This window comes from Python bivittatus, unplaced genomic scaffold (genome assembly GCF_059951505.1).
Source record: "Python bivittatus isolate LINGU-HERP-01145 unplaced genomic scaffold, Pbiv_v1 ctg000020_np1212, whole genome shotgun sequence".
NCBI classification, from domain to species: domain Eukaryota; kingdom Metazoa; phylum Chordata; class Lepidosauria; order Squamata; family Pythonidae; genus Python; species Python bivittatus.
Window position 1 is genome coordinate 121,926,161 of NW_028277030.1, and position 22,816 is coordinate 121,948,976.

Sequence of the window (22,816 nt, forward strand, 5' to 3'; positions counted from 1 at the left end):
TTTCTGCTTGGCTGGATCAGACTTTCTGGTCTCTTCCTTTTGGGTAGACATTCCAACCTATATTTCCACTTACGCTAAACCTAAGTTTTAAAGTTTGTCTACTTCGTAGTAATGAAGTACCTCAAATTTGGGGTTAAAAAAAAAAGGAAGCGCAAGAGCGCAGAAAATGTGAAAAAGCCATAGCCACAAAAAACGCATCAATCTATGCATAAGTGAAATTGCTTCTTTGGAGATAAGTGTGAGTAGAATCAAAGTTGTTCATGGCTGTATTAAAGTTTACTATTTAAATCTCTAAGAAATTTACCATAAAGCAAGGGGGTGGGGAGAGTTGCAGGCCAACATAACAAAATACTACCTTGTCCTCTATTTTAAAAAGAAGCAAATAGGGAAGCTATACAGTGGAAATTTGACATCACTTACATAGGCCTTTTCCAGCTTTTTCTCCTCTAGAAATTCCCCAGATTCTCAACAATCAAGGCTCTTGGCTGAACTGACTAAGAATTATGGGAATTTTCCAAAATGTCTGGAGGACTGCAAGCTAGGAAAAAAGATTTGTTTTTTCCCCTTTGGCCCATAACGTATTACAATGTTCACAACATGATGATTTACTCCTAACAATAGTTATTATTTCTCCATGCCCATCAACGCTACAATCAGCACAAGTTCCCTGACAGTGCACTCACTTCTGGATGCAATTTTAAACATCAATCCTTTAGATTTCTTCTTCACTGCTATTCCCTCTTCACCTCCAAGGTCATTTTCACCGGTTTCAAGGTTGTCTATCAATCTACCATCAAAAAGGTCATCCCTAAAAACAAAACCCACCTATTTAACACACATATACACATACACAACAACCTTTTCAAAAGTGTCTCTTTGATTCCAAGTTCTCTCTACCCATGGGTCATGGATGTCTATACAGAAGACAAACAAGTAGGGGAGGAGAATATTATATGTGTCATGCCGACATAACACAAATGATGTAATTGTGTGATTATGTCATGTATGTGACATCATCATGGCTTCTACTAAAGTCTTATGCCAAGGGCCATTTAAAATAAGGCTGTACTCACAAAATGCAGTAAACCATAATATTGTTTGTTTGGGTTTGGCTAAGTACATTACATAAACCCAGCCATTTTAAAAATAAACTTATATAGCTTATGACTATAAGCATGTTATGAATACAAGAAGTTGAGGTTTATTCCATAAAACAGTAGCCAAGCAGACTATGGTTTAGTATGTGTGAACCAAGGTCATTTAACAAGAAATGAACACACAGAGCTTACAAAGAATTTTGCTGCCATATTCTGTACCAACTTAGCTTCCTAGATAGTCTAAAAAACCACCCAGATAGAGTTGATAATCCTGATTAGTATAGAATAATCCAAAGTAAAGTATGTTATTTGTTGGGAGACTGCTGTTTCTAGGTCAGGCCTTAGCTGGTAAACTACCTGGTTTTTAAAAAAACAAGGCTTAGGACTATCGGCTGACATCTGTATTTTTATAGAAAGCACTATATCCAGCACTATATACTCAAGCAGCATACCTGGCCCTGCAGGGAAACTGCTACTCTACCTGAAGCCAGGTCCATGCCACAGGCAGATAAGAGATTTTCCAAACCCAAAGACTTTCGTAATGTAATTTAGCCTCCACGGCCTCCACCAGCCATTTTGCTAAGGCTATCAGTTCTTGGCTGCTAAAATTCAAGGAAACCCTTAAGTGGCAGCAAACAGCAAGAATTGCAGTGTCTTCTGTTGCCATCTAGTGGTCATTTGTAATGTTTGCAGCCAGGATCTGGTAGTCCTATATTTTGCAGCATGCTTGGTCTTTAAGATTAGTGCAGGGTAATTGTACTGATGTCGAGCTAGTGAACATCTTTTAGTAAACTAGCTGCCCGTTGTGGGAATAGAATGCTAGATTAGAAAAGCCTTAGTTTGAACCAATAAACTCCTCTTATGAAACAGCAGCCATAACAATAAAAAAAAGCATTGTTTTAAATACCGCAGAGCGTTAATGAGAACATTTTTGATAATGAGATGGGACAAGTGGCTGGGCCCACAGTAAACATTTACAGATTGCAAAAATTCTACCAAGGCTTCTTCATAAATCATCTGCTTTGGGCAACAGGATGGGGGGAAAAGTATTTTTGATTTACTTACTCTTGTACCCCTATACCAAGTTCTTGGATCTTCTTCTCAATTGCAGTTTCAACTTCACTCTTCTCAAGAGAATACTCCACAAAGAAAGCTTCCAAAATGAATGCTACAAAGATGCTGGAAATCAAACATGTCACATGGCACTCTGCATTTCAGATATCATGAATCAATATCTCCCTAGTTTGATATAATTTCTTTATGAGGCAGTTAGCATGGAAATGAATGATCACTGGACAAAAATGCAGGATTCTCCAACCTGCTGTTTTCCAGCTTATATGGCCACAGGCTCCAGAACATATGGAGCTATTAGGCTGAGGAAGGCTTGGATATTTCTTGATATCCAAGCCTACTCTTATTCATATTAATCCATCAGTATTATAAGTCAAAATTTAGCTCCTTTATCTAGAACAGGCCACATGTTTGCTACTACTTCACAAGCAGATTTAACTGAACAGAAACTGATGGTGCTTTTTCTGAATAACAGAGCTAAATTTTCAGCTTAAATAAAAACAATGTTAACAGTTAGATACATAGGTACTGTTTTATACCATTAGTCTATCTACGCCGGCATTGTCTGACGGGTGCTATTGTTTGTGCCATCATGTAATTACAGTTGCCAGGGATAATTTTTTTTGCAAATAAATTCCTTGATTCCTCAATAGGAAAGCACACACTTTGCATAAAAATAATGTGAGATTTAGTCTCCAGCATCCTTACTCAAAAGGAGCAGGAACAAGTGATGGTTCTTTTCTGTCAGAGATCCTGAAAGGCATTGCCTGTTGAAGTTGTTGAGCTGCTCAGAGTCATTGAGAGACGGGCAGCATACAAGTTTAATAAATAATTAATATCAGGATTAGCATGGCCTGCTAAAATCTGGCCAGCCCTCAAAGTGGATGAGAATGGGAGACTAGGGTTGCAAAGCCTTATCTATGCCTACTCAGAAGCAAGCTTCCCTACATTTAGTCAGGTTTTCTTTTATAGAATTAGTCACTGTATAACAACCTCCATATAACTTCTCAATTCTTTACAAGAAGGCACAGTCAAAATATGGAAAATAAAAAATTATGTGACTGGGTCAAAGTGCAAAATTTACATACAGGTTTATTCTTTTTTGGCAACCAGAAAACTGGCAGATAGGAATGGATAGGAATAACTCTCCTGAGTACTAACATCAATGGTGCATCATAAAAAGAATATTGTTTCCTCCATTCCTCTAATCGAACAGAGTTTTGGAAGAAATTTTTTGTATCAAAGGTCATGACCTAATATGGAAGGAAATTTGTTGATGGCTATAACAGACAATGCAACATTTACCTATGGCTGTATTTGAATTTGGGAGGTAGAAACTTAGATCAAGATTCTGTGCCTTCCCAAATACATTGGCTTCTTTTCTCCAAATACCATTCTACTAACTAATGCTCTCATGACCACACTTCCTACCTCTGCTTGTTAGTTAACCAGATAACATATTTACTTCCAGGTAGCTATAAACATAGACCCAGAGCTTCAATACTTGAAGGCACACTGTGAAAATGGACAAGAATCTCTCCAGGGAAACAATAGCTTGTTTTTAGAAGAATGCAGGTGGCTTCCCTGTAAGTACGTAACATATAGTTGTGACAAATTTGGGTGGTCTATACATTCAATAAAGAAATACAATTTAAAATTTCTGAAAAATACACACGCAAAGATCAAGCTTTATGACTATGAAGAGAGAGGTAGACTTACTTAATAATCATAATAACCACAACGATGTGAAAGATGATGAAAAACAGCTTCGCAATCTCATGAGTCACAAGGGCAAATCCATTAGCAAGGAGTACAATATTAAGGACAATAACACAAGTAGCCACTATGTACATTTCATAGTTTTATAAATCTATCAAGGCTTCTTTTGATCAAAAGCCTACTTCTAGAGAAACTACATTCTCACAGGATAAGCGATGATCAAACAATGATTCTGAATGCCTTTCATTATCCTCTTCTCTAACAACAACTTTCAAACTCTTTCTGTGAAAGCAGCCCTCTGAGCTTTATCACAAGCTTCTGCTGGAGCCTAGTATCTTCAAAAGCTGCCTTATAATAAAAAGCTGGGAATACCAGGGAGAGCTCAAAAGAAAAGACACACACATACCTACATGTACAGATATATATCCTTTTTGCCAAACATTCTAGCTATGTTTTGCAATGACTGCCTATAAAGGATATCATGCCATTGGTTGACAATAGTTAATTCCATAAGGACAACAAAAGAAGACACAATGTCATTGAAATTATTTCTGCAATATTTGGCTCGTGCGAATGTAGTTCCATTCAAAGCAGGATTTCCACAGTACATGGCTTGTGGTGAAGAGATGTTCCCAGCAAAGAATTGGACTTTCCCATGGAAGATTTCCATCCCAATTATGGAAAACACGTAATATACCACCTAATGGAAAAGAGGACACCTACATGTTTGTATTATATACTAGCTTATAAGTTGACATTAAAGGCAAAATGTACTGAGCAGGAAAGGTATTTGATCATTGCTCTTTATCATTGTCACTGACATTTTTGGGGTGGGGACACATCTGGACTTTGAGAGCGCATGTCATGGGCACTCTTGCAAAACAAGAATTCACATCCAGAACTTGATTATGAATAGTCACAGAGACCAATATATTAGAATGTCCCCAATCACCCCTTCTAACCTCCCCATCAGAATGCGCCCTGCATTTCTGCTTGTCTTTATTTTTTCCTTGGGTAAATGGGCAGACTTCCAAACAAAACAGCCTGAAACCACATTTAGTTTTCCAATGAAGATGTCATTCACTCCACTTACTATGGATAGGTTTCTTCAAGAAATTTGTTAGAATATGCATGATTGGATCCTCTCTCTTATCTCCTTGCAGGACCTTCAGCTTGCGCGCACGTATGTGTGTGTGTGTGTGTGTGTGTGTGTGTGTGTTAAGGCTGTGATCTTATGCTGAGTGCACCCTCTCTGATTCTAGCACCACAACTTCCACTGTTCTGGTAGATCTAAGAATCCTCCAGAGCAAATTTTAGTGGGACATAGAGATGTCACTTAATATGGGGATTAAACTAAGTCTGATTTCACACAACACTGCACAACACAATTTAGTGAGTTTGGTTTTGGCTTAGCATGTTGTGTGACCCAGTCATTAAGGTTTGTCAATAATGGCTTAAATTATGGCTTAGTATGCTTTATGAAACCAACCAATTGTTTTATTCAGCAAGCTACAGTTAAACAAACCATGGTTATGATGACTGCAAACTCAGTTTAATATAGCTCTTCTTCCATTAGGTCTCAAAAGTGTTTTTCAGATGAAGTTCTTACACACATGGTAAACAAAGTATGATTTTCAGCCATAATTATGAAGTTACTCCCAAGTTTAGTACAAGAGCCTTCATAATGTTTCTTCTGGCATGTTAAGATGGAACTAAAAGAACTGACTTTAGCTTAAAAGGGGAACTACTCTTCCAGCATGATCCTATGCACATTACTCAGCAATCAGTCTCTCTGTGATCAAGCACTCCTAGGTAAGTATAAATACTGTTTCAACTTCAGCTCAAAAGTGGAGCATCTTTTCTTCCCCATCAATACTACTAAAAAGAATCTTGTTCAGCTCAATTTCCTGTAAATCAAACATAATCATGAGGATATTCAAAAGGAGTCATGCCTCCATGGCAGAGCAAGCTACTGGCATGCAGGAAACATTAGGTTTAATCTCCATATCTTTGAACAGAGCCAAGAACAGCATCTGACTAAAGGATCCTGAAGAGCTACAAGGACAATATATAACAATTTAAAAAAACTGACCTTTAGTCTACAGGACATGAGCCAGTATTATTAAAAATGAGTCATGCTGCAGATTGAACTATGGTTGACTCAAGCAGATATAAGCCAACACTTGTCACAGTTCATCTGACATTTGATATAATCAAGTAACAAAGATACACAGAAGTTGCCTATTACTGAGAATATTTCCTTGTCTAATCAAGTACTTTGACTGGTGACTGCTACGTAGGAAGAAAAAGATCTTTCGCCATAATTTGCTGCAGATCCTTCTTTAAATGGGAAATGTTGGGGATTGAACCTAGAACATTCTGCATGGATTGCATGAACTCTGCCACTAAACTAAGGTTCCTTCTCAATTCACAATGCCTTTATTTATATGGAAGAAGCAAGGTAAAGTTCAAAATTATGTGCTGCTTACCAGAACTAATGCTCCAAAGGTTAGCATTGTAGGTACAATGTTTATTAGTGTATTCATAATGACACGGAACCTGGAAGGAAATACTGCATAAAAACACCATGGAAGAAAGGGTAAGATTTTTTTTAGCCACTATTAACCAATTCAGTGAAAAAGAAGGAACTTTCACTCAGCAGAGGGCATTGGTTTTTCAACCACTTTATCCACATAGGTGCTTTCATTCCTTTACTACAGATTTAGCCATCTGCTGCCCTTCATCATTCAACTGTGTTCTAACAACGAGTCACTTACTAAATCATCCTTCTCTGGCCTCATATTATATAGTTGTATTAGACTGCAACTCTCTTATCCCCAGCCATAATGCTTATTGATGGCTAAGAGTCACAGTCCAACACATCTGTAAATAATCAGGATGGAGAAGGCTATATCAGATTATTCATATTCAACTGGACCCTACCTGTTCCAATCTGCAATTATACAGGACTGAGTTCTTCTAAAAAGCATTTTACCTTTGGATGCTGTCAATAATTCTTATGAGCCTAAGAACTCGTAGGATAAACACAATGTCCAGTATTTGCTGGCTATTGTATGCAGTTACTAGGGAAAAAAGAAATGTGCCAATTAGTTTAAACAGTAATAAAAAACTGCGCTCTTATCCTCGCCATTAGCTTTAGCTATCTACTTCACACAGATCAACAGCACTTCATCTTCCATTAAAATGTCTGTATTTTCCTGAATGAGCCACTGATTTTGACATGTTACTTGTATTTCTATGCCTGAACTTGAGGCCATAGTTAAATATCCACGCAGTTCATTTCTGGATACTCTGCTTAAATTGACTGGCAGAAAACCATCCTAAGAAGTTGAACTATATTACCCTGTTAAACTAGTTTATGGAACTGGGCACTTGGCCTAAACTCAGTTTAGATGCAACAATTACATCACAGTTCAATGCCACAAGAATGAGACACAGCATGTCCCTATCCTTGCTCTTCAGCTGTGAGTAGCTTGAACTAATATTTTTTAACTACAGCTTCAGTGTTGTCTGAAATCAATCACCTGTGATTTATCTCAAGTTTAATTTAGTGAAACAAGCTAATGGTAGTTAATGGTAAAGACTAAAGCTCAGACAAAACATGAAACTAGAGCAAACATGAGGAGAAATTTGCCAGAAAACAGAGAGTTTCCAAATTCCTCCTCATGTTTGCTCCAGGAAGGGCCTGAACAGGGAGAAAGAGAACAACATCCAAGGTATGGACAGTGGAAACTATATTTGTTCTTGTAATACTGGAACCTGATTCAGTATTGTGACTGAATGTAACTCATGTGAGCTTCCCCCAAAATCTGCAGTTTTGGAGTTGCACTGTTTTTCTCATCTGTCTCTTATTTGACTAAAAATCTCAACAGATCTCTACTAAAAATGGGGAAAGTGCATTACTTTAATTTTTCCATACAAGAAGTACAAAGTCATATATATGTAAAATACCTGATTTAAGTGCAGTGTTCAATACTGTTGCAATCAAGGCAGCAATAATGATTGAAGTATCAAACCTAGGAAAGATGGAAAGGTGGCCTATCAAAACAGTGTGTTCTTCCTCTTTCTCCTCCCAAGTACTGATCCATTTTTTTAAAAAATGTGTCCATATTTTGAAATCTTTTGTGTAAGACAAGGATTAAGTGCCCAGTCAGATCTTCCATTAATCAGTAAACAGAGCAGGCACTGATTTTAATAGACTTTTTAACATAATTTTCTAGGAGGGCCTAAAGGAGACATTTCTGAAGCATATCTGAAATACATTTATATTATTAAACCTACGTACCATTTCTCAAATAAGACAAAGACTGTGTTATACCAAAATAATCCAATATAAGGGCAAGAATGTATGAACTGGAGAGCTTCCCTCTTTCTTGTAGAAAGTTCATTCTGGCTCTTCAATGTTTTTCTACTATGACACTAAAATGTCCAATATTTCTTAAATGCCAATTTCTGTTAGAACAATCCAAACTTGGAATGTAAAACAGCTAAACTGTTATCCTTCACAATAGTTCCAATGATGTATATTCATTAAACATTTGGGCTCTTTGTTCCACCTGTAATTCTGGGCTGGACAACATCCCAGCCTACTGTTCAGGTAACTAAATATATTTTAAAAAATGGTAACTTGTAGAACATCGATACTTCTATAGCAGTATTTAGCAGTTCTGGCAACTTGGTTGCACAAATGTGTGTTTACTACACATTGCCATTTGGCTGATTTTGGAGAACTGAGTTTAGTTTGTAGATTATTTAAAAAGAAGAAGAGACTGAAACATGTTAGCTAAATCCAAGCTTACCCAGTTTGAACCTGCCAATCATGTTAGTTTACAACTATTAGAATTATAAGCTGAAAACTTAATTAAGGTAATAGACTGGAAATGAACTGTAGATCTCACGCTAGTGGAGAATTTTGGAAGTTCTGATCTGGAGGTATACCAGATCTGGGCTCCAACAATCCAATCCAATCACTAAATGGCAAGTGATTTTTCAGTGTCTGTTGTTTAATCTCTTGGTCATCTTGAATTCTGCAGCCCAGAAAAGGATGGACTTTGTAATTGTTATTGCTACTTGTACTAAATAATATATTTAAGTTTCATAGGGAGTGCACTTTTCCCCCCTAGATGTTAGAGACTGGAGAAGAATTGTTCCCTGGTTGCCTTACATGGATTAAACTTAAATGACAATACAGTCATTTAAAGAAATAGATTCCAAAATGAAACAGGGGAAGGCCATAATTTTGCCAAAATCGAGTTTGGGTAACAAGTGGCATGCTGTCAGTATTAAATCCTCCATTTAAACATGGCGCTTTTTTTGGTGTCTTTAAGTCTTTGAAACATTTGACTTTGAGTTTTCTTGGTGACCTTTTCAGAAGTGGTTTGCCATTGCCTTATTTTTCCCAGGGCTGAGAAAGAATGACCAGCCCAAAATTACCCAGCCAGCTTTGGGCCTAAGGTAGGACAAGAATGCATGGTTTCCTTGTTTCCAGCACAGTTCCTTTAACCATTACACCAAACTGGCTCTCAAGCATTGCTTTAGTCTCCTTGAAATGAAGATGGGGAGGAACAGTATTGCACAGGAAATCCCTGAAAGGTTATTATGCAAGTCCAAAAAGATGTAGTTCACTGATGTAGATGCATTTCCATGGTAAATTCATTTTGAGGCAATAATCTTTATACAGCCTCAAAAAGCATTTGAAATAGTTGTAAAGTTTTTAATTTCCAATACTTTTTCATTAGGAAGTCGTTCCTGGAAACCTGAAAGCTTGCAACTGTTTTATAAGACATTCAGATGGCCTCAATACAGATTTTAGGGTTTTTTCCCATGACCCACATTTGGCACAAGTTTTTTTTAATGATAATTATTTCCCCCCCTAAGAAGAATTTAAATTATCTAAATGTTTCTGGATATATCTTAGTTATAACATTATTCCTGAACATCATTTTAATTGTCATGCTAAATAAAAAAGCTTTTGAAGATTGAATCTTTATGGGCAACAAAATTGACTCTGACCAGTATAACAAATGTCCAAGAAAACTCTGATAAAGTCAACACATCTCAGAATAACATCAAAGAAACAATTCATTCTAATAAGCTTTCATGTGAAAGGTTCTCCAGTGAATGGATGTAAAGAAGGTGGAACTGGTTTGCTCACCATAAAAAGACCAAGGCTAAGGATTACTTACCAGTTCCAGAATTGGTTTCTTGCAAAAAAAGTCCTGGGTTCAAAGACATACAATTTCAGGAGTATTTCAATTATATACAAACATAGGAACACCCACTCTGCATAGGAAATATATGGATTCTTCTCATCCAGTGCAATGAAGATTGCATTAATTAGTATGATAATATCATACATCCAAATGAATGCTCTGCAGGAAAATGAAATAGAGATCGATTTGGTATATTGCCTACCAAGAGTTTATATTTCATAAAGTACATTTTGAATCTTAAAGCAGCTGCTAGATTATGTGCCACCCAGAAGAGCCATATGGACAAGTAGAAATATTATACTGGGACCATTACAAGTCATTTCCTGAATAAGGCGAGTCATACAGACATACCTGTGCTGGATCATTCTGCGTAAAAACAGGCTGGGAGCAGAGTTATACACCTGGGGAAACCAGATGTCTAAAGGGTGGATGTGGGCCTTCAATGTGATCACCTCTATATTCAAAAGATCAGCCAGACGTACAAAGGATTTTTTATCTGTCATATACAAAACAGTGAAAGCATCTAATTTAGAAGCAGCCCTAATCAAAACTTTCTATTAAAATGATCACAGCGTGAAATCAAGAATAGCAACAATCTGCATTTGCTCATATACAGTAGGATATGCACCCACAGGTGGAGCAAGGGGAAAAGGAGAACAGATGTGTGTTGACATCATCATGCAGATCCCACAACTTACACATTTGCATCACATGTCACAGCACCAGTACACCATTGCGGTTTTTGTGCAATGATGTCATCAGTTTGACATCATCATAGTTTGGCACAGACACTGATGAGCGTGCATACTGTGTGCATGAGAGACAATGATAGTTTGCAATAGTTTAACTATGTGTTTTACAGAATGTGCATGGAATGAATCACCCAGATTCTATGAAGGTAATCCTGACCCCATTAAAAAATGTGAATCAGATCATTTCTACTTTTAACTTTTTAAACCAGAACACAGTGCCAGAAAGTATTACAAGTGGAAGATAAACTTTTCATTGGCCTACTGCAGTGTTTCTGAACCTTGGGAACTTTGAGAAGTGTGGACTTCAATTCTCAGAACTCCCCAGCCACCATGGGTGGCTGGGAAATTCTGGGAGTTGAAGTCCACATATCTTAAAGTTCCCAAGGTTCAGAAACACTGGTCTACTGTGTAACATACTCTCTACTCGTCATCCATTTTTCTTTTGTGGGAAACAACTCAAAGGGGAAAGATGATCTTGGGATAGGTAGATCTGATTTAACATATGCATTCAACCACTTTTCAACACAAGTGTGCAAGAGAGAATTCAGGATACAACTTGATCTCATCTTGTCTTCATTTATTCCCATCAAATCATAAAGAAGTAATAACTAGGGCTGAGTCCAAATATGGTTAGGTTTTTTTCCCCTTTAATATATAGGATAAGTAGGGCTTTAAGTAAAATCAAAGACTTATATTAAAAGCAGTCTATAACTGGATCTTCCTTTTTTTTCTTTTTAAATTTCACCAAGGCAGGGTTTGCTCCTGAAGACCAAAGATACAGCATATCTTGGAATAAGTATGCACAATAATGGTGATATGCTTTTTTGCCTCCTCCATAATGTTTAGAGGCACATGGATTCAAAGGGCAGATCTGATCAGCTTGCATCAGAATCTGAAGCAACTAATGTCTTCAAAGCATCTTTAGCTGATACTCACCCACGTAGCCCTTCTGTTCTTCATCAGATATCCTTAAAAGGAGTTCTCGATGGGATGCACTGATATGAGGTGCCACCATTTTTACCAGACTCTTCCACTGATCTTCTTGGACAACAAATTCATCTCTTTCTTTGACTTTCAGAAGGTTGAAGGCTTCTATCATTTTGTGACGTTTCATGTAAACAAGCTTGCGGATCTCATTCTGGAAAACACAAATAACTGTTAAGGAAGAAAAGTTGTAACTCGAGGTTATAGGGAAGCTCAGCGGTCAGCTTTGAAACTCAGGGACAATATCCTATAGGGAATCCACTATACCCACTTCTTGCAAAATCTCTGCAACCAAGACAGATTTTTTTCTGTCCCTAATGGAAGGCAACTAATATCTCTATTTCAGATATGCAAGCTGTGAGTGTTGACTCCAGTTGCTAAACAACATCACCCACATATAAGAGGGAAAAATCAGCAGACTTGGAGCACTAAAGATTTGCAAAAGTACATTTTTTAAAAAATTAGAGAAAACTCTGAAACAGACCAACACTCCAAACAGTCCACAGCTAAGGTGGGGTGGACAACATTTTTGTGGCTGGGATAATGCTTTAAAAGTGGCTTTCAAGGCCTATAATTGTGATACAGCAATTGTAGTGGAGAGGACAAGAGTGAAATGTTCAGCATCTTTTTGTGAAATGTTGAGAGGCTAAAAAATAGGGGCATTAAATCTATCACAGGCTTAACACACCTATTTTGTGCCTCATTTCCCTGCCCCACTCCCCAAGAGACATTGCCAGATGTTGCTGTTTTGATGCCACATTTCAGTGGTGTAAACTGGGGAAGTTCTGGATGTGAGCTCAGCAAACAGGCTTAAGGGCAGGGGCTACCCCGATGCAGAGTTTACCTTTAGGTGTTTCCTGTAGTTGTTGTACACAACTGCTAAAAAGACTGACATGAAAATGTAGGTGTTGATTATAACATAGATTATGAAAAATAAACTGTACCACCAGCTGAAGTCATAAGCCGGCATCCTATAAGGAAGAAAGAAAATGTGCATTAAATATATTAAGAAGAAGGCCCTAGTGGTTTCCAGAGAAGCAAGTGGATGGGTGGCAATGGATGAGAATGCTGAAAGCATTTTTCCCATACCTTGAATGGGATCACAGAATCACCTGGGCTTTTTAATGGGATTTATTTAGTTTTATAGCATGACATGTAAATCTAGCCATTGTGGTTCATTGCTTAGTGGGATAAATAAACCCAGACAATTGTGGCTGATTTAAGCTAGAGCTAAACCATGATTTGAACCCAACCATACACATATCACTATACAGGTGGATGTCCATGGTTTTGTTGATAACTATAGCTGAGAAATTGTTGTCTGTAGTCAAGAGTGTCATGTATCCATGGTTTTTGATGCATAGTTCTGATCTGTTTGCTATTTTGAGCATGTGCAGAAGTCCACAGCTAGCCTCTATCCCTGATATCCAAGCAATCTGCATCTTCTGACTTTACACAGTCATCCTGTTCCAGTATGTTACTTCCTTCACAGTATTTCTTTAGTCTTTGTTTACTGTTTACTTTAAATAAAATGGAATGGGAAAAAGAAGATCTGAGATGGCCATGCTACAATATTCTTATCTTTGCTTACAGTTTTGGTAATTTTCCAGTGCTCCTTAACCTAATATTTCAATTCCCAAAGGCTCAAGGACTTGTTATCTGTGATTTTGGTATCCATAGTTATATGCTGGAACATAAACCCCATGAATAGAGGTCCATCTATAGTCATAGCTACTGCACAAAACTGATGCAATAGTCATATATCTACTCCCCAGAGGAGGTAAATATCTATAATACGGTTCCAGAAGTTGCCTAGGTAACTAATTCTTCCTCTCAGTGACCACCCTTTCTGAGCCAAAATATTTCCTCTATCTAATTTCCAAATGAAATGCAGGGAGCCTGGAAGAAGCAATTTAGCCCTGTATAATCTTCACATTCATTACATGTTTATCTCAGCTCCCCATCCTCCAGTATGAGCTGAGGATTCAGATTAGGACTGTTTCACTCTGAAAATGGCAGGGGAAGGGCAATGAATAACTGCACATCACCACAACTTAACAACCACTTCAGGTCTGAAGAGAGTAGAATTACCTACATGATGTCTGGGCTATTTGCTGTGGTCACCAGCACGTACATATCAAATACAACTTCAAGATAATTTGTAAAATATGGCAAGCCTTCCAGGGTCTTCAAATTCCTTCAAACAAAAACAATCATGTATTTAAAAAATGAGGGATTGCAAAGACACAGGAGAAATTAAGGCAAGCTGCTTGAGCTATTATTTAGGAGAATACCTCCCACCCACCCCTTCCCAAAAGCAATTGCACTGATGCTAACCTGAGCACCCGTACCTGTCTCCAAACAGCTTCAGAGCCATGAGAGAAAACATCAGAACACTGAACATGAACAGCAGAAAGACATAGGTGATCTCAGGCAGAGTGTTCCGGATGCTTCGAAATGCTCGCCGGATCTGCCAAAAAGAGCATCTGTGTTCCACTATTACTTGTGTGATAACCTTTGCCTATAGAGTTAGATCCAGCTGCAAGATATCTCTATTTTAACCTGAAGGAATGATCCAGCAACCAGTCCCTATCTCCAAAGTTGAGATTTTTCAGACAGTTGAGAGGTTTTATATTCCAGGAAATGAATGGGATGAGGTGCCATTCCCCAAATCCTTGGAACTGTTTTTCTAAGGGATCACTAGAACCACACTGCAAAAATCAATCAACCTTCAAGACTAGTTTAGCAGGTCACATTCACTTTATGCCATGCAAAGGAACCTCCCATCTATACAAACAGAAGCCTCTTCAGGACAAGTCAACTCTCCACCATACCTACTGGCTGAGGACACAGCAAGTTCTGAATCCTTGTTTCGTCTATACACTTAAAACCAAAGCAGCTGTAATGGTTGATACCAGCAGCTTAATTAATTTGGCTCTGATTGTATGCATACATATATAAGTAGAATTTTTTTTTAAAGTAGCAACAACAAGCCTTGAACCCATTTCAGTGTTCTGTAACAGCTAATAATTAAGCTTCTTTAGTTTCCAAATTCTCTACAAAAATTGCACTCTTACAATTATTGTATCTATAGAGGAGAGCCTTCATACATTCGGCACTTATAAGCACATAGACCTCTCTGCTATAGGCATCTGCAGAGACACCAGGAGGCAGGATGAGTTGGTGAAATCTATGGTGAAATCTATCATATGTCAACTGAAAATATGGATGCAGCTTTATAAGGCAGACTTCAGTTTTGCATTAAACCAGAGAGGACGATGTTGCCATGGAGATGGGCATTTTGAGCATCACATTTCAGGTACTTCACAACTAAGCTTCATGCTCAGAGCAGTTTCAAATACAGAAGGAACAAACAACATAGAGAAGTCATACTTCCTGTTCCATTATATGTCAGGTACAGCTGACATGCAATTTTTCCCCACTTGTCCTTCCTGGGGAAAGTACAATTTTTCAATCTATGTTTTAACTAAAAGAAACACAAGAATGATGCATAGGGGAACAGGACTTGCATTTTCTGTAGCTTCCACCTCAATACTGTTCTAGACCTCTTCAAATTAGCCACTACCATCCCCACATGCAGACTTCCCAATACCCTCCACAAGCCAGGCCAGCATGTTCTTGGCTTTTGGAGGCTCAACAATATCTTACTTCATGCTTCAGCTTTCCCAAAGTTAGGCCAGGTTAAGCCTGTCTATTTGGACAGAAAAGAGAGAGAGGAAGAAAAAATTTTCAAAGAGAAATGGAAATATCCTCTAAAGTGCATACACATAACCACAGCAACAGCATTATTTATCTACTAACCATATTTAGGACTGCCAAACATGGAAATACCCACCCTAGTTTCCTACCTGACGACTCTCTGCAAAGTTTATTAAGAAGATGGGTCTCATTGGCCTGGACCACCGAACACCATGAATGTTCAAGGCTCTAAGAGTGCCATAGATAATTAGGTCAATCAATGTCATCTAGGATTTGGAAGGAAAAGAAAAAAGCCACTTATATTTAAGCAATCATGTTTAAATAAACACTCAGAGATAGGTAGGGGTCTCTTTTCCAACAAGCTGAAGATAAAATTATGCAAGCATTTAGATTTCACACACAAGATATTAGCATGCTAGAGTCAAGAATCTGACCTCAAAAAATTATACATCTGGGTCTCATACATCAGAGATTTGTACTGGCATCCACAAAGAGAGCATAGTGTAGGAAAAGAGAGTCAACGTTTCATTCATTGGTATTCAGACTCAGAATTAGATTGTCACTTTTAAGTCTTCTGATTTAGAAACATGGGAAAATAGAGTGAGATAAGGACTGTAAGTTAGTTTAGGTACAGAATCTGGAATCCAGAATGAGCAGAATGTACCAATGATTCTCTACATGATTGTATTTAAAACTTCCACCATTGTTGTACCAGCACAACAGGCTATTCAGTTTAAAACAAGGCCCTTGTATATAGAGGACAGTAAAACAAAAGGCATGAGACTTGAGGCCTTATAAAGCAGCCTCTTTGCACATGCAAGAATCCAGCCTAGATATTTTTGAGACATTTGAGTTCCAGATAATGAAAAGTGATAAGTGCTTTTGAATAAAGATGATGCAAGCAGGACCGATTCAGCTTCAGTCCAACACTGAAATTACCCTTGTTGGTTTCATTGCCATTAGCAGAAACTTTTTTTTTGAAATGCAGCATTTGCAGGTACAGTGTTTGTCAGACTACTGCACTTCTTTCTTACCCCAAAGCATAGTTATATGTGCATTTGATGTACCTAAACATGGTTGCTTGAGCAAACAGGAATTGGTGTACAATCGTGGCATCAAAGACACAAGGCAAAAGAACACTTTTATGGCCACCCATCTTAAAACCAAATTCTAGGCAGCTCACAACAGACCCCCTGCTATGATTGTGCTATCAAAATTCAACAGCATGATTTGTGTCATTGTACAAATAAGGATGATAATCTCATCTGTTTTAACTTCCCAAAATCTCAAACCAAAATGGGCTGCCCATCATTTCTCAGTAGTGATGCAAAATCTGTAGAACAGCTTGAACCTTCACCCATTCTTCATTCCTGTATTTATCATTACATTTATACCTCATTTTTCTTCAAGTTGCTCAAAACAGCACACTGGGGAGACATTCTGCTTTCATTTTATTCTCACAGCAACTACAACTACAGGTCAAGAGGGGACTTAACCCACGCAAGACTGAGTGCAGCACTATCAGCAAGCAAGCACAGTACCACTATACTATGTTACAAATCTTTCAATGGCAACCAGGCTGTACTGGATCAGACTTGGGTATGCTTGGAACAGACAAATTTAAATCAATAACATATTGTTTATTTAATAGCATTTCTGGGCTGCCCAATCTCAATATACTACTTTAGTTTCTATTGATTTCAAGCAATGATTTCAGCTATAACTAAGACAATTCACTATTTATAGAAGGCAAGTATAAGGTATAACCCACCGAGACTGTTATCATGATGCAGATGTTCTTTGTATCTTTCCAGAATGTATCACGAGGTGTAACGTGTGCAAAATGGATAAGTCTTCCAAAGAAGACAAAAAGGCATAAGACTTCAATCAGTGATGTAATCTATTGAAGAATAGATAATTTCAGAAATGAATAAATGCTAAATCCAAGTCAAAGGGGAAAAAGTGCTTATCATCATGACCATACTTAAGATTGCTTTAGCACATACATTTTTGTTGAGTTCTTGGTGCTGAGTTTGGTTGTTTGTTTGCGAACGTTTCATCACCCAACTTGGTAACATCATCAGTGTGAGTGACTGTGGGGTTTGCTGCCTGTTTATATAGAATAGCTTGCCCTGCCAATTTTGGTGGGGGTGTGGTTTCCTCCTTGGTGGTTCCTTGATTAGAGTACTGTTTTCTGCCTGATTATTTGTCTGATGTTGATCCCTGTTTATCTGAATGTTGGCTACTGGAGGGGAGGTGTCCTTGTCTTGTTTCCTTTCTAAATTTTTTATTGTCTCTTGAATGGTCTATAAATGTGGTTTATCTCTATCTCCACACATACTTTTACAGCTTTTAACTTCCAAGTATTGCCTGTTATATTTTGTCACATACTTACCAAGAAAGGAAGTGGGTACACAGCTGGCTCTTCAAATAGTGCAAGTGCCAGGTCTACAAAAATGAAGAAGTAGGTAACTGCTTGCATGGTCCAGTGGTTATAGAGATAATAAAGCCTAAGTAAAGAAAACTTATGGAAGTGATTGGAACATTGGTAAAAAAGCAAGTGGCTTCAAACAAGAATCCTCAGCCTATTCTAAACAATTAAAAACTATTCTACAATTGTGGATGTTGCAAAGACTATGAACTTGTTCTTCAACAAAATATGAGACATTGTTCTCAACATGGCATAAAAGCAGATCTTTGATATTACTCTGAAGTCATTTCCAGGCCAATAAAAACAACATATATGTCCTTTCCAAACTTGGGAGAAAAAATACTAGGGGAGCCAAGATACCTTTAAGAAATATTACGTAATTTCTGTTCCAGATTTCATGTTAATTCTCAAGGACTTCTTAAGTAAAATAAAAGGCCCTAATCTTATTATTTACTATTACAATACTTAGAAGCAAAGGAACAACAACAAAAAGCATGATAAAACAGAATCAAATGGTACATGGAAAGGTTTGGAAAGGCCTGATTGGAGGAGATCTTATCTGACCCTGCACACTGCAGCAAATTACCGACTATCTCCAGAAGAGTATAGCACCAGCCTTAGCCTGAAGACCTTCACAAAGCCTCTGTGTATAATTAAAAGTAACAGAACCAATTACCAGTTACTATCTTGCCTACTGTAGCTTAAACCCACCAGATCTAATCTTCCACAAAAACAGGGGACAAGTTATTGAGAACTTGATCTGGCAACACACAACAAAATAGGCACTAAGCAAGTTTCCCTGCAGAGAGCATTCTAAAGCTGTGGCAGCCCAGCTAAAGTGCTATCCATCTCTCCAGACCAGTGTTTTTCAACCTTCGCAACTTTAAGATGAGTGGACTTCAACTCCCAGAATTCCTCGGCCTTCAATAGTGACCTAGCTTTGCTAGCAAGTACATGGGGCATATTTAATTTCTGGGCATATCTCAAAGACTTAAACATCTCAGAATCTTAGATCTTCACATTACTATTCCATAATGGAAAGTATAATACTGAATTTCTTTTATTAGGCCAAGTTGCTCACTGAGGCACAATGCTTTCCCTATATTTATGTGTTTTATGTGTTTTATGTGTTCTATGGTTTTTATATTTTTAAAGCTGCACTGGGGTGGCATTTAATTTCGTTGTACGAGAAGTACAATGACAATAAAGATTGACTTTGACTTTGATATTAGCATCCTTATATCAAGTATCCAGATAGACTCTGTTGGGCCAATACCAGCTCATTCATCTAATCAAACTATATATAAAACATACATAGACTCAGAAAAAAGCTAACAATTAATTTCAAAACAATAATTATTAGTCTCTTTCAACTTTGTTTTAAAAGAGTATCAATTATTTTTAATTACATTTGGGCCAAAATGTGAAGGGACACTGGTTTCAGACAATTAAAGCACCACAAAGTTAATTTCATTCAATATGACTTATGCTTATGCAGCTTATTGGAGAGTCAAACATTTGGCCATGTATCTTGGAAAAAAAAATTCCCTGCATGATGACTGAGCAAGATGTTATTAAGCATAAGCATTCCAAGACATCTCTTTACACCGCACTTCAGAACTATTATAACCCTGGCTTTACCTGATCGCCTTTGGTGAAGTCTCAAATGGGATGTTCCTATTGTATTGGGCATCATAGACGTATGCCGCTGCCAAGAGAAGGTCCTATTGATAAAATGAAAAAAATAAGTATATTCAATATGGCTGAATTTTGACTGCTGCACTCAGTAGGTAGATTAGCTTAACAATCTTCTATTCCTTTTTTTCTCCTCTAGATCTTGCCAAACTACAACTCCTATTATTGCTCATCACTGACTACTCTATGAAATGGAAGTTGTAGTTCAGCAATGTCTGGAAAGCTAGATGTTCCCCACTTCTGCCCTACAATAGCATTTCATTCTTTAATACTATAAGGCAGTAAGATTACAGCATAGTGTCATATAGTCCCAGCCTTGCTGTAGCTATTGATGTCAGTCAGTGATGTCAGTCATTTATTCACAATATAAATGTAGTGGCTATGTACTAGTGATGGCAGAGTTTATTCTCTATAAAAATCTGTTGCTGAATATGTGACATTAGTCCTGTGCCCACATCATGAATAGTAAACATCATTAAATTCAACAGAACAGACTTGTAAATCAACATTCACAGGACTGACTGCACGATAGGCTAGCTTTAGCCCTCCCTTCTGAAGTTTACAGCACAAACATACACAGGGTTTAGAGCTCCTCATGATGTCCCTTGAAAATCAGTCTGAAGATTTAAGAGTGACCTGCTGTCCTAGGTCAGAGGGCTCACAATAAAACATTTAGTGATCCATGTTTTACAGGCCCATGTATCAGCAGGCACTATGCAAGGCAACAATGATAGGGATTACTTTAACCACATGGTTTAGTTATTAAAATGTAATGGTTAACTTTTTTATTACTTTAAGTAGTGGTCTTGGGAAAAAAAAGTCTATTCCTGGCACAAAAATCCTGACTGTTCAAAGAGGTCATCCTATTTAGAATGAGAGTATAAAGTAGGGGATGGAACTGAGTATAGTTCTGTTTTATGCTTATCTTTTATCCATACAATATATAGACATGCTTTAAATATATTGGACAATGCAGCCATTCCAGAGCCACCTGATTTTAGTTTAACCCAACAATCTGGGAGACCTTAAACCAGAAATCTGGGTTTGGTCCAGCTGTTGCCCCAACTCAGCCTCACAGTCATACTCAGGAACTCCTTGAAGAAGCAGTTCCCAGAAAAGAGTGGAGAATCTGTGACCCTCCAAATTTGGCTGAACTTTAACTCTCTGCTGCTTCATCCAGCATGATCCAACATGAAGAATGCTGGGAATTAGAATTCAGCAACATCCAGTTCATTACAGGCTCACTTACTAGTTTCTGAAGAAAGAGCTCTCTCTTGAATGCAGTGAAGCAAGCGTGTGGAAATAGAGCCAGTTCTCACCTACTGTTGGTGTAAAACCCCTAATTCTTTTCACCAAAGCAATGCACACCTTAGAGAAAAAAAGGTACCTTGTTCATCAACTAATCACACTCCTTAGCCACTTGCCACCCTTAATGGAAGCATGTGGATTCCCTTCAAACCTCTGTGGTGATGAGCCCTGGTTGCTGTAGAATGACGCAGCCTCTTTCTATGAGCGTGCAGTACTGCAGAACCCCCAGTTCTGCTATAGCTACAGCCTCTGAAAAAGACTCAAGTGCCCTTGCAACAAAGCACCATTTCAGATGTCCAGAAGTAACTCAAGAACTAGGAGGAAGAATTCAAATGAATCCCACATTAGATTACAAAGATAGCCATTATTGCAGAAATGACTTTTTAAAAAAACTTCCTTTAAGAGCTGAGCTGTGAAACTCCCACCCACTCTTTCTACTCCATTTTTGTTCTCATGTAAAATGTCAAAGGCCTACAGTTCAATTCATCAGAGTGAGCTCTCCCCCAACTTTTGTCCTGACCTTTAGCTCAGGCATCATTCCCACATTTGGACAGGCACCTGAAGCTACCCAAGCACGTAAGGAGCCCTTTAAGTCAAGCACAAATCTGTGCTGTATCTCAAGCTTGGTGACAAGGAACAGAGTGTGTTGAGGCCTATGTAACGTCTTCTGCACCAGCAGGAAAGTGCCTGGAATACCTGTGAAACTCAGAACTATTGACATGACCCATATCTTAATCTCCAAAGCAATCTCAAATTGTATGCCTGATTTAAACACTACTAAACTGACAAAACTTTGAAAATAAGGAACAAAACCAAACAAAGCATACATCAGCAAATCTTCGAGAGAAAAGGAAACACAATTTGGGTGAATGTGTAAGTACTTGTAATCGTAAGGATATACAAAACATTTTAAACATTGATATTCAGTATTTCTATCCAAAAATACATTTCTGCAGATGGAAGTAATTACTTTGTTAACACAGTTAAACAAATGGAAACCAAATCTGAGTAAAACAATCCTTAAATAAAGGATTTTTTCAATGTCTGCTGTTGTGTTTCAAATAAAAATATACTTTAATTTTCCAATATTTTGCTATGGTAAATCCATCAAGTAGAAGAAATTAATCCACTTGTTGTTGTTGTTGTTATGCTAATCTATTAGTCTTAGAGAAAACAGACTGAAAAATAGAATTGGCCCCCAAAATGGTTAATGAACACAACATATTATATATTCCCACAAACTCTGGTAAGTATCTCCTTCTCAAAGATGCATACAGCAGGGCAAGTGATGGGTCTCAGAGCATCTAACATGGTTGATCACTATACAAGGTCTAATTTTAAGAACTAGCCGCAGGACTCATTCCCCTGAAGAAGGGAAGAGCAAAGTTCTGGTTTGCTATTTGGGGGGAGGGGCTTCCATATTTTCCCAAAATTGTACAACACATATAGAAGATATAGCCTCTTTTCAAATCCAACATGTCATATTTTTGTTTCTGATACTCTCATCCATGTTATCCCATAATGGCTGCTTACCTAGCATGTCTGATAAAGATAATCTCTCCTTATTTCTAAGCTCCTTCTTAAATTCAACATTTCCCATTAATGGAGTGATATGGCATGCCATTTCTCTATTACTGCCACAAAAATGACATGGACATGCCTCCATATTCACTAGGAATGGAGCCTGACTTGAGGGAATCACTTTAATGGTTTAATCCAGGCTTTTCTAATTTAGATTTCAGAGATGTTGGGTTACAACTTCCACCATCCCTAGGCAAGATGGAGTCAAATACATGCAAAATATTT

The 22,816-nt window shown here is 37.8% G+C and overlaps 1 protein-coding gene across 2 annotated transcripts in view; it reads right to left on the minus strand.

Moving 5' to 3' along the window:
* LOC103065299 (two pore channel protein 1-like) overlaps positions 1-22,816 on the minus strand; it is a 29,827-nt gene that overhangs the window by 3,716 nt on the left and 3,295 nt on the right. The window contains exons 2-18 of one of the 2 annotated variants that reach the window (XM_007424431.4): positions 19,649-19,731; positions 17,972-18,086; positions 17,348-17,476; positions 15,726-15,842; positions 14,208-14,326; positions 13,952-14,053; positions 12,701-12,827; positions 11,809-12,010; positions 10,472-10,616; positions 10,094-10,279; positions 7,860-7,924; positions 6,883-6,970; positions 6,377-6,446; positions 4,368-4,587; positions 3,888-3,978; positions 2,163-2,276; positions 684-808 (exon numbers count right to left, since the gene is read on the minus strand). In XM_007424431.4, the coding sequence (XP_007424493.2) occupies positions 684-808; positions 2,163-2,276; positions 3,888-3,978; positions 4,368-4,587; positions 6,377-6,446; positions 6,883-6,970; positions 7,860-7,924; positions 10,094-10,279; positions 10,472-10,616; positions 11,809-12,010; positions 12,701-12,827; positions 13,952-14,053; positions 14,208-14,326; positions 15,726-15,842; positions 17,348-17,476; positions 17,972-18,086; positions 19,649-19,731 (2,098 nt within the window). The remainder of the gene's footprint in view (positions 1-683; positions 809-2,162; positions 2,277-3,887; positions 3,979-4,367; positions 4,588-6,376; positions 6,447-6,882; positions 6,971-7,859; positions 7,925-10,093; positions 10,280-10,471; positions 10,617-11,808; positions 12,011-12,700; positions 12,828-13,951; positions 14,054-14,207; positions 14,327-15,725; positions 15,843-17,347; positions 17,477-17,971; positions 18,087-19,648; positions 19,732-22,816) is intronic. The other variant, XM_088148561.1, reaches the window with a different exon arrangement.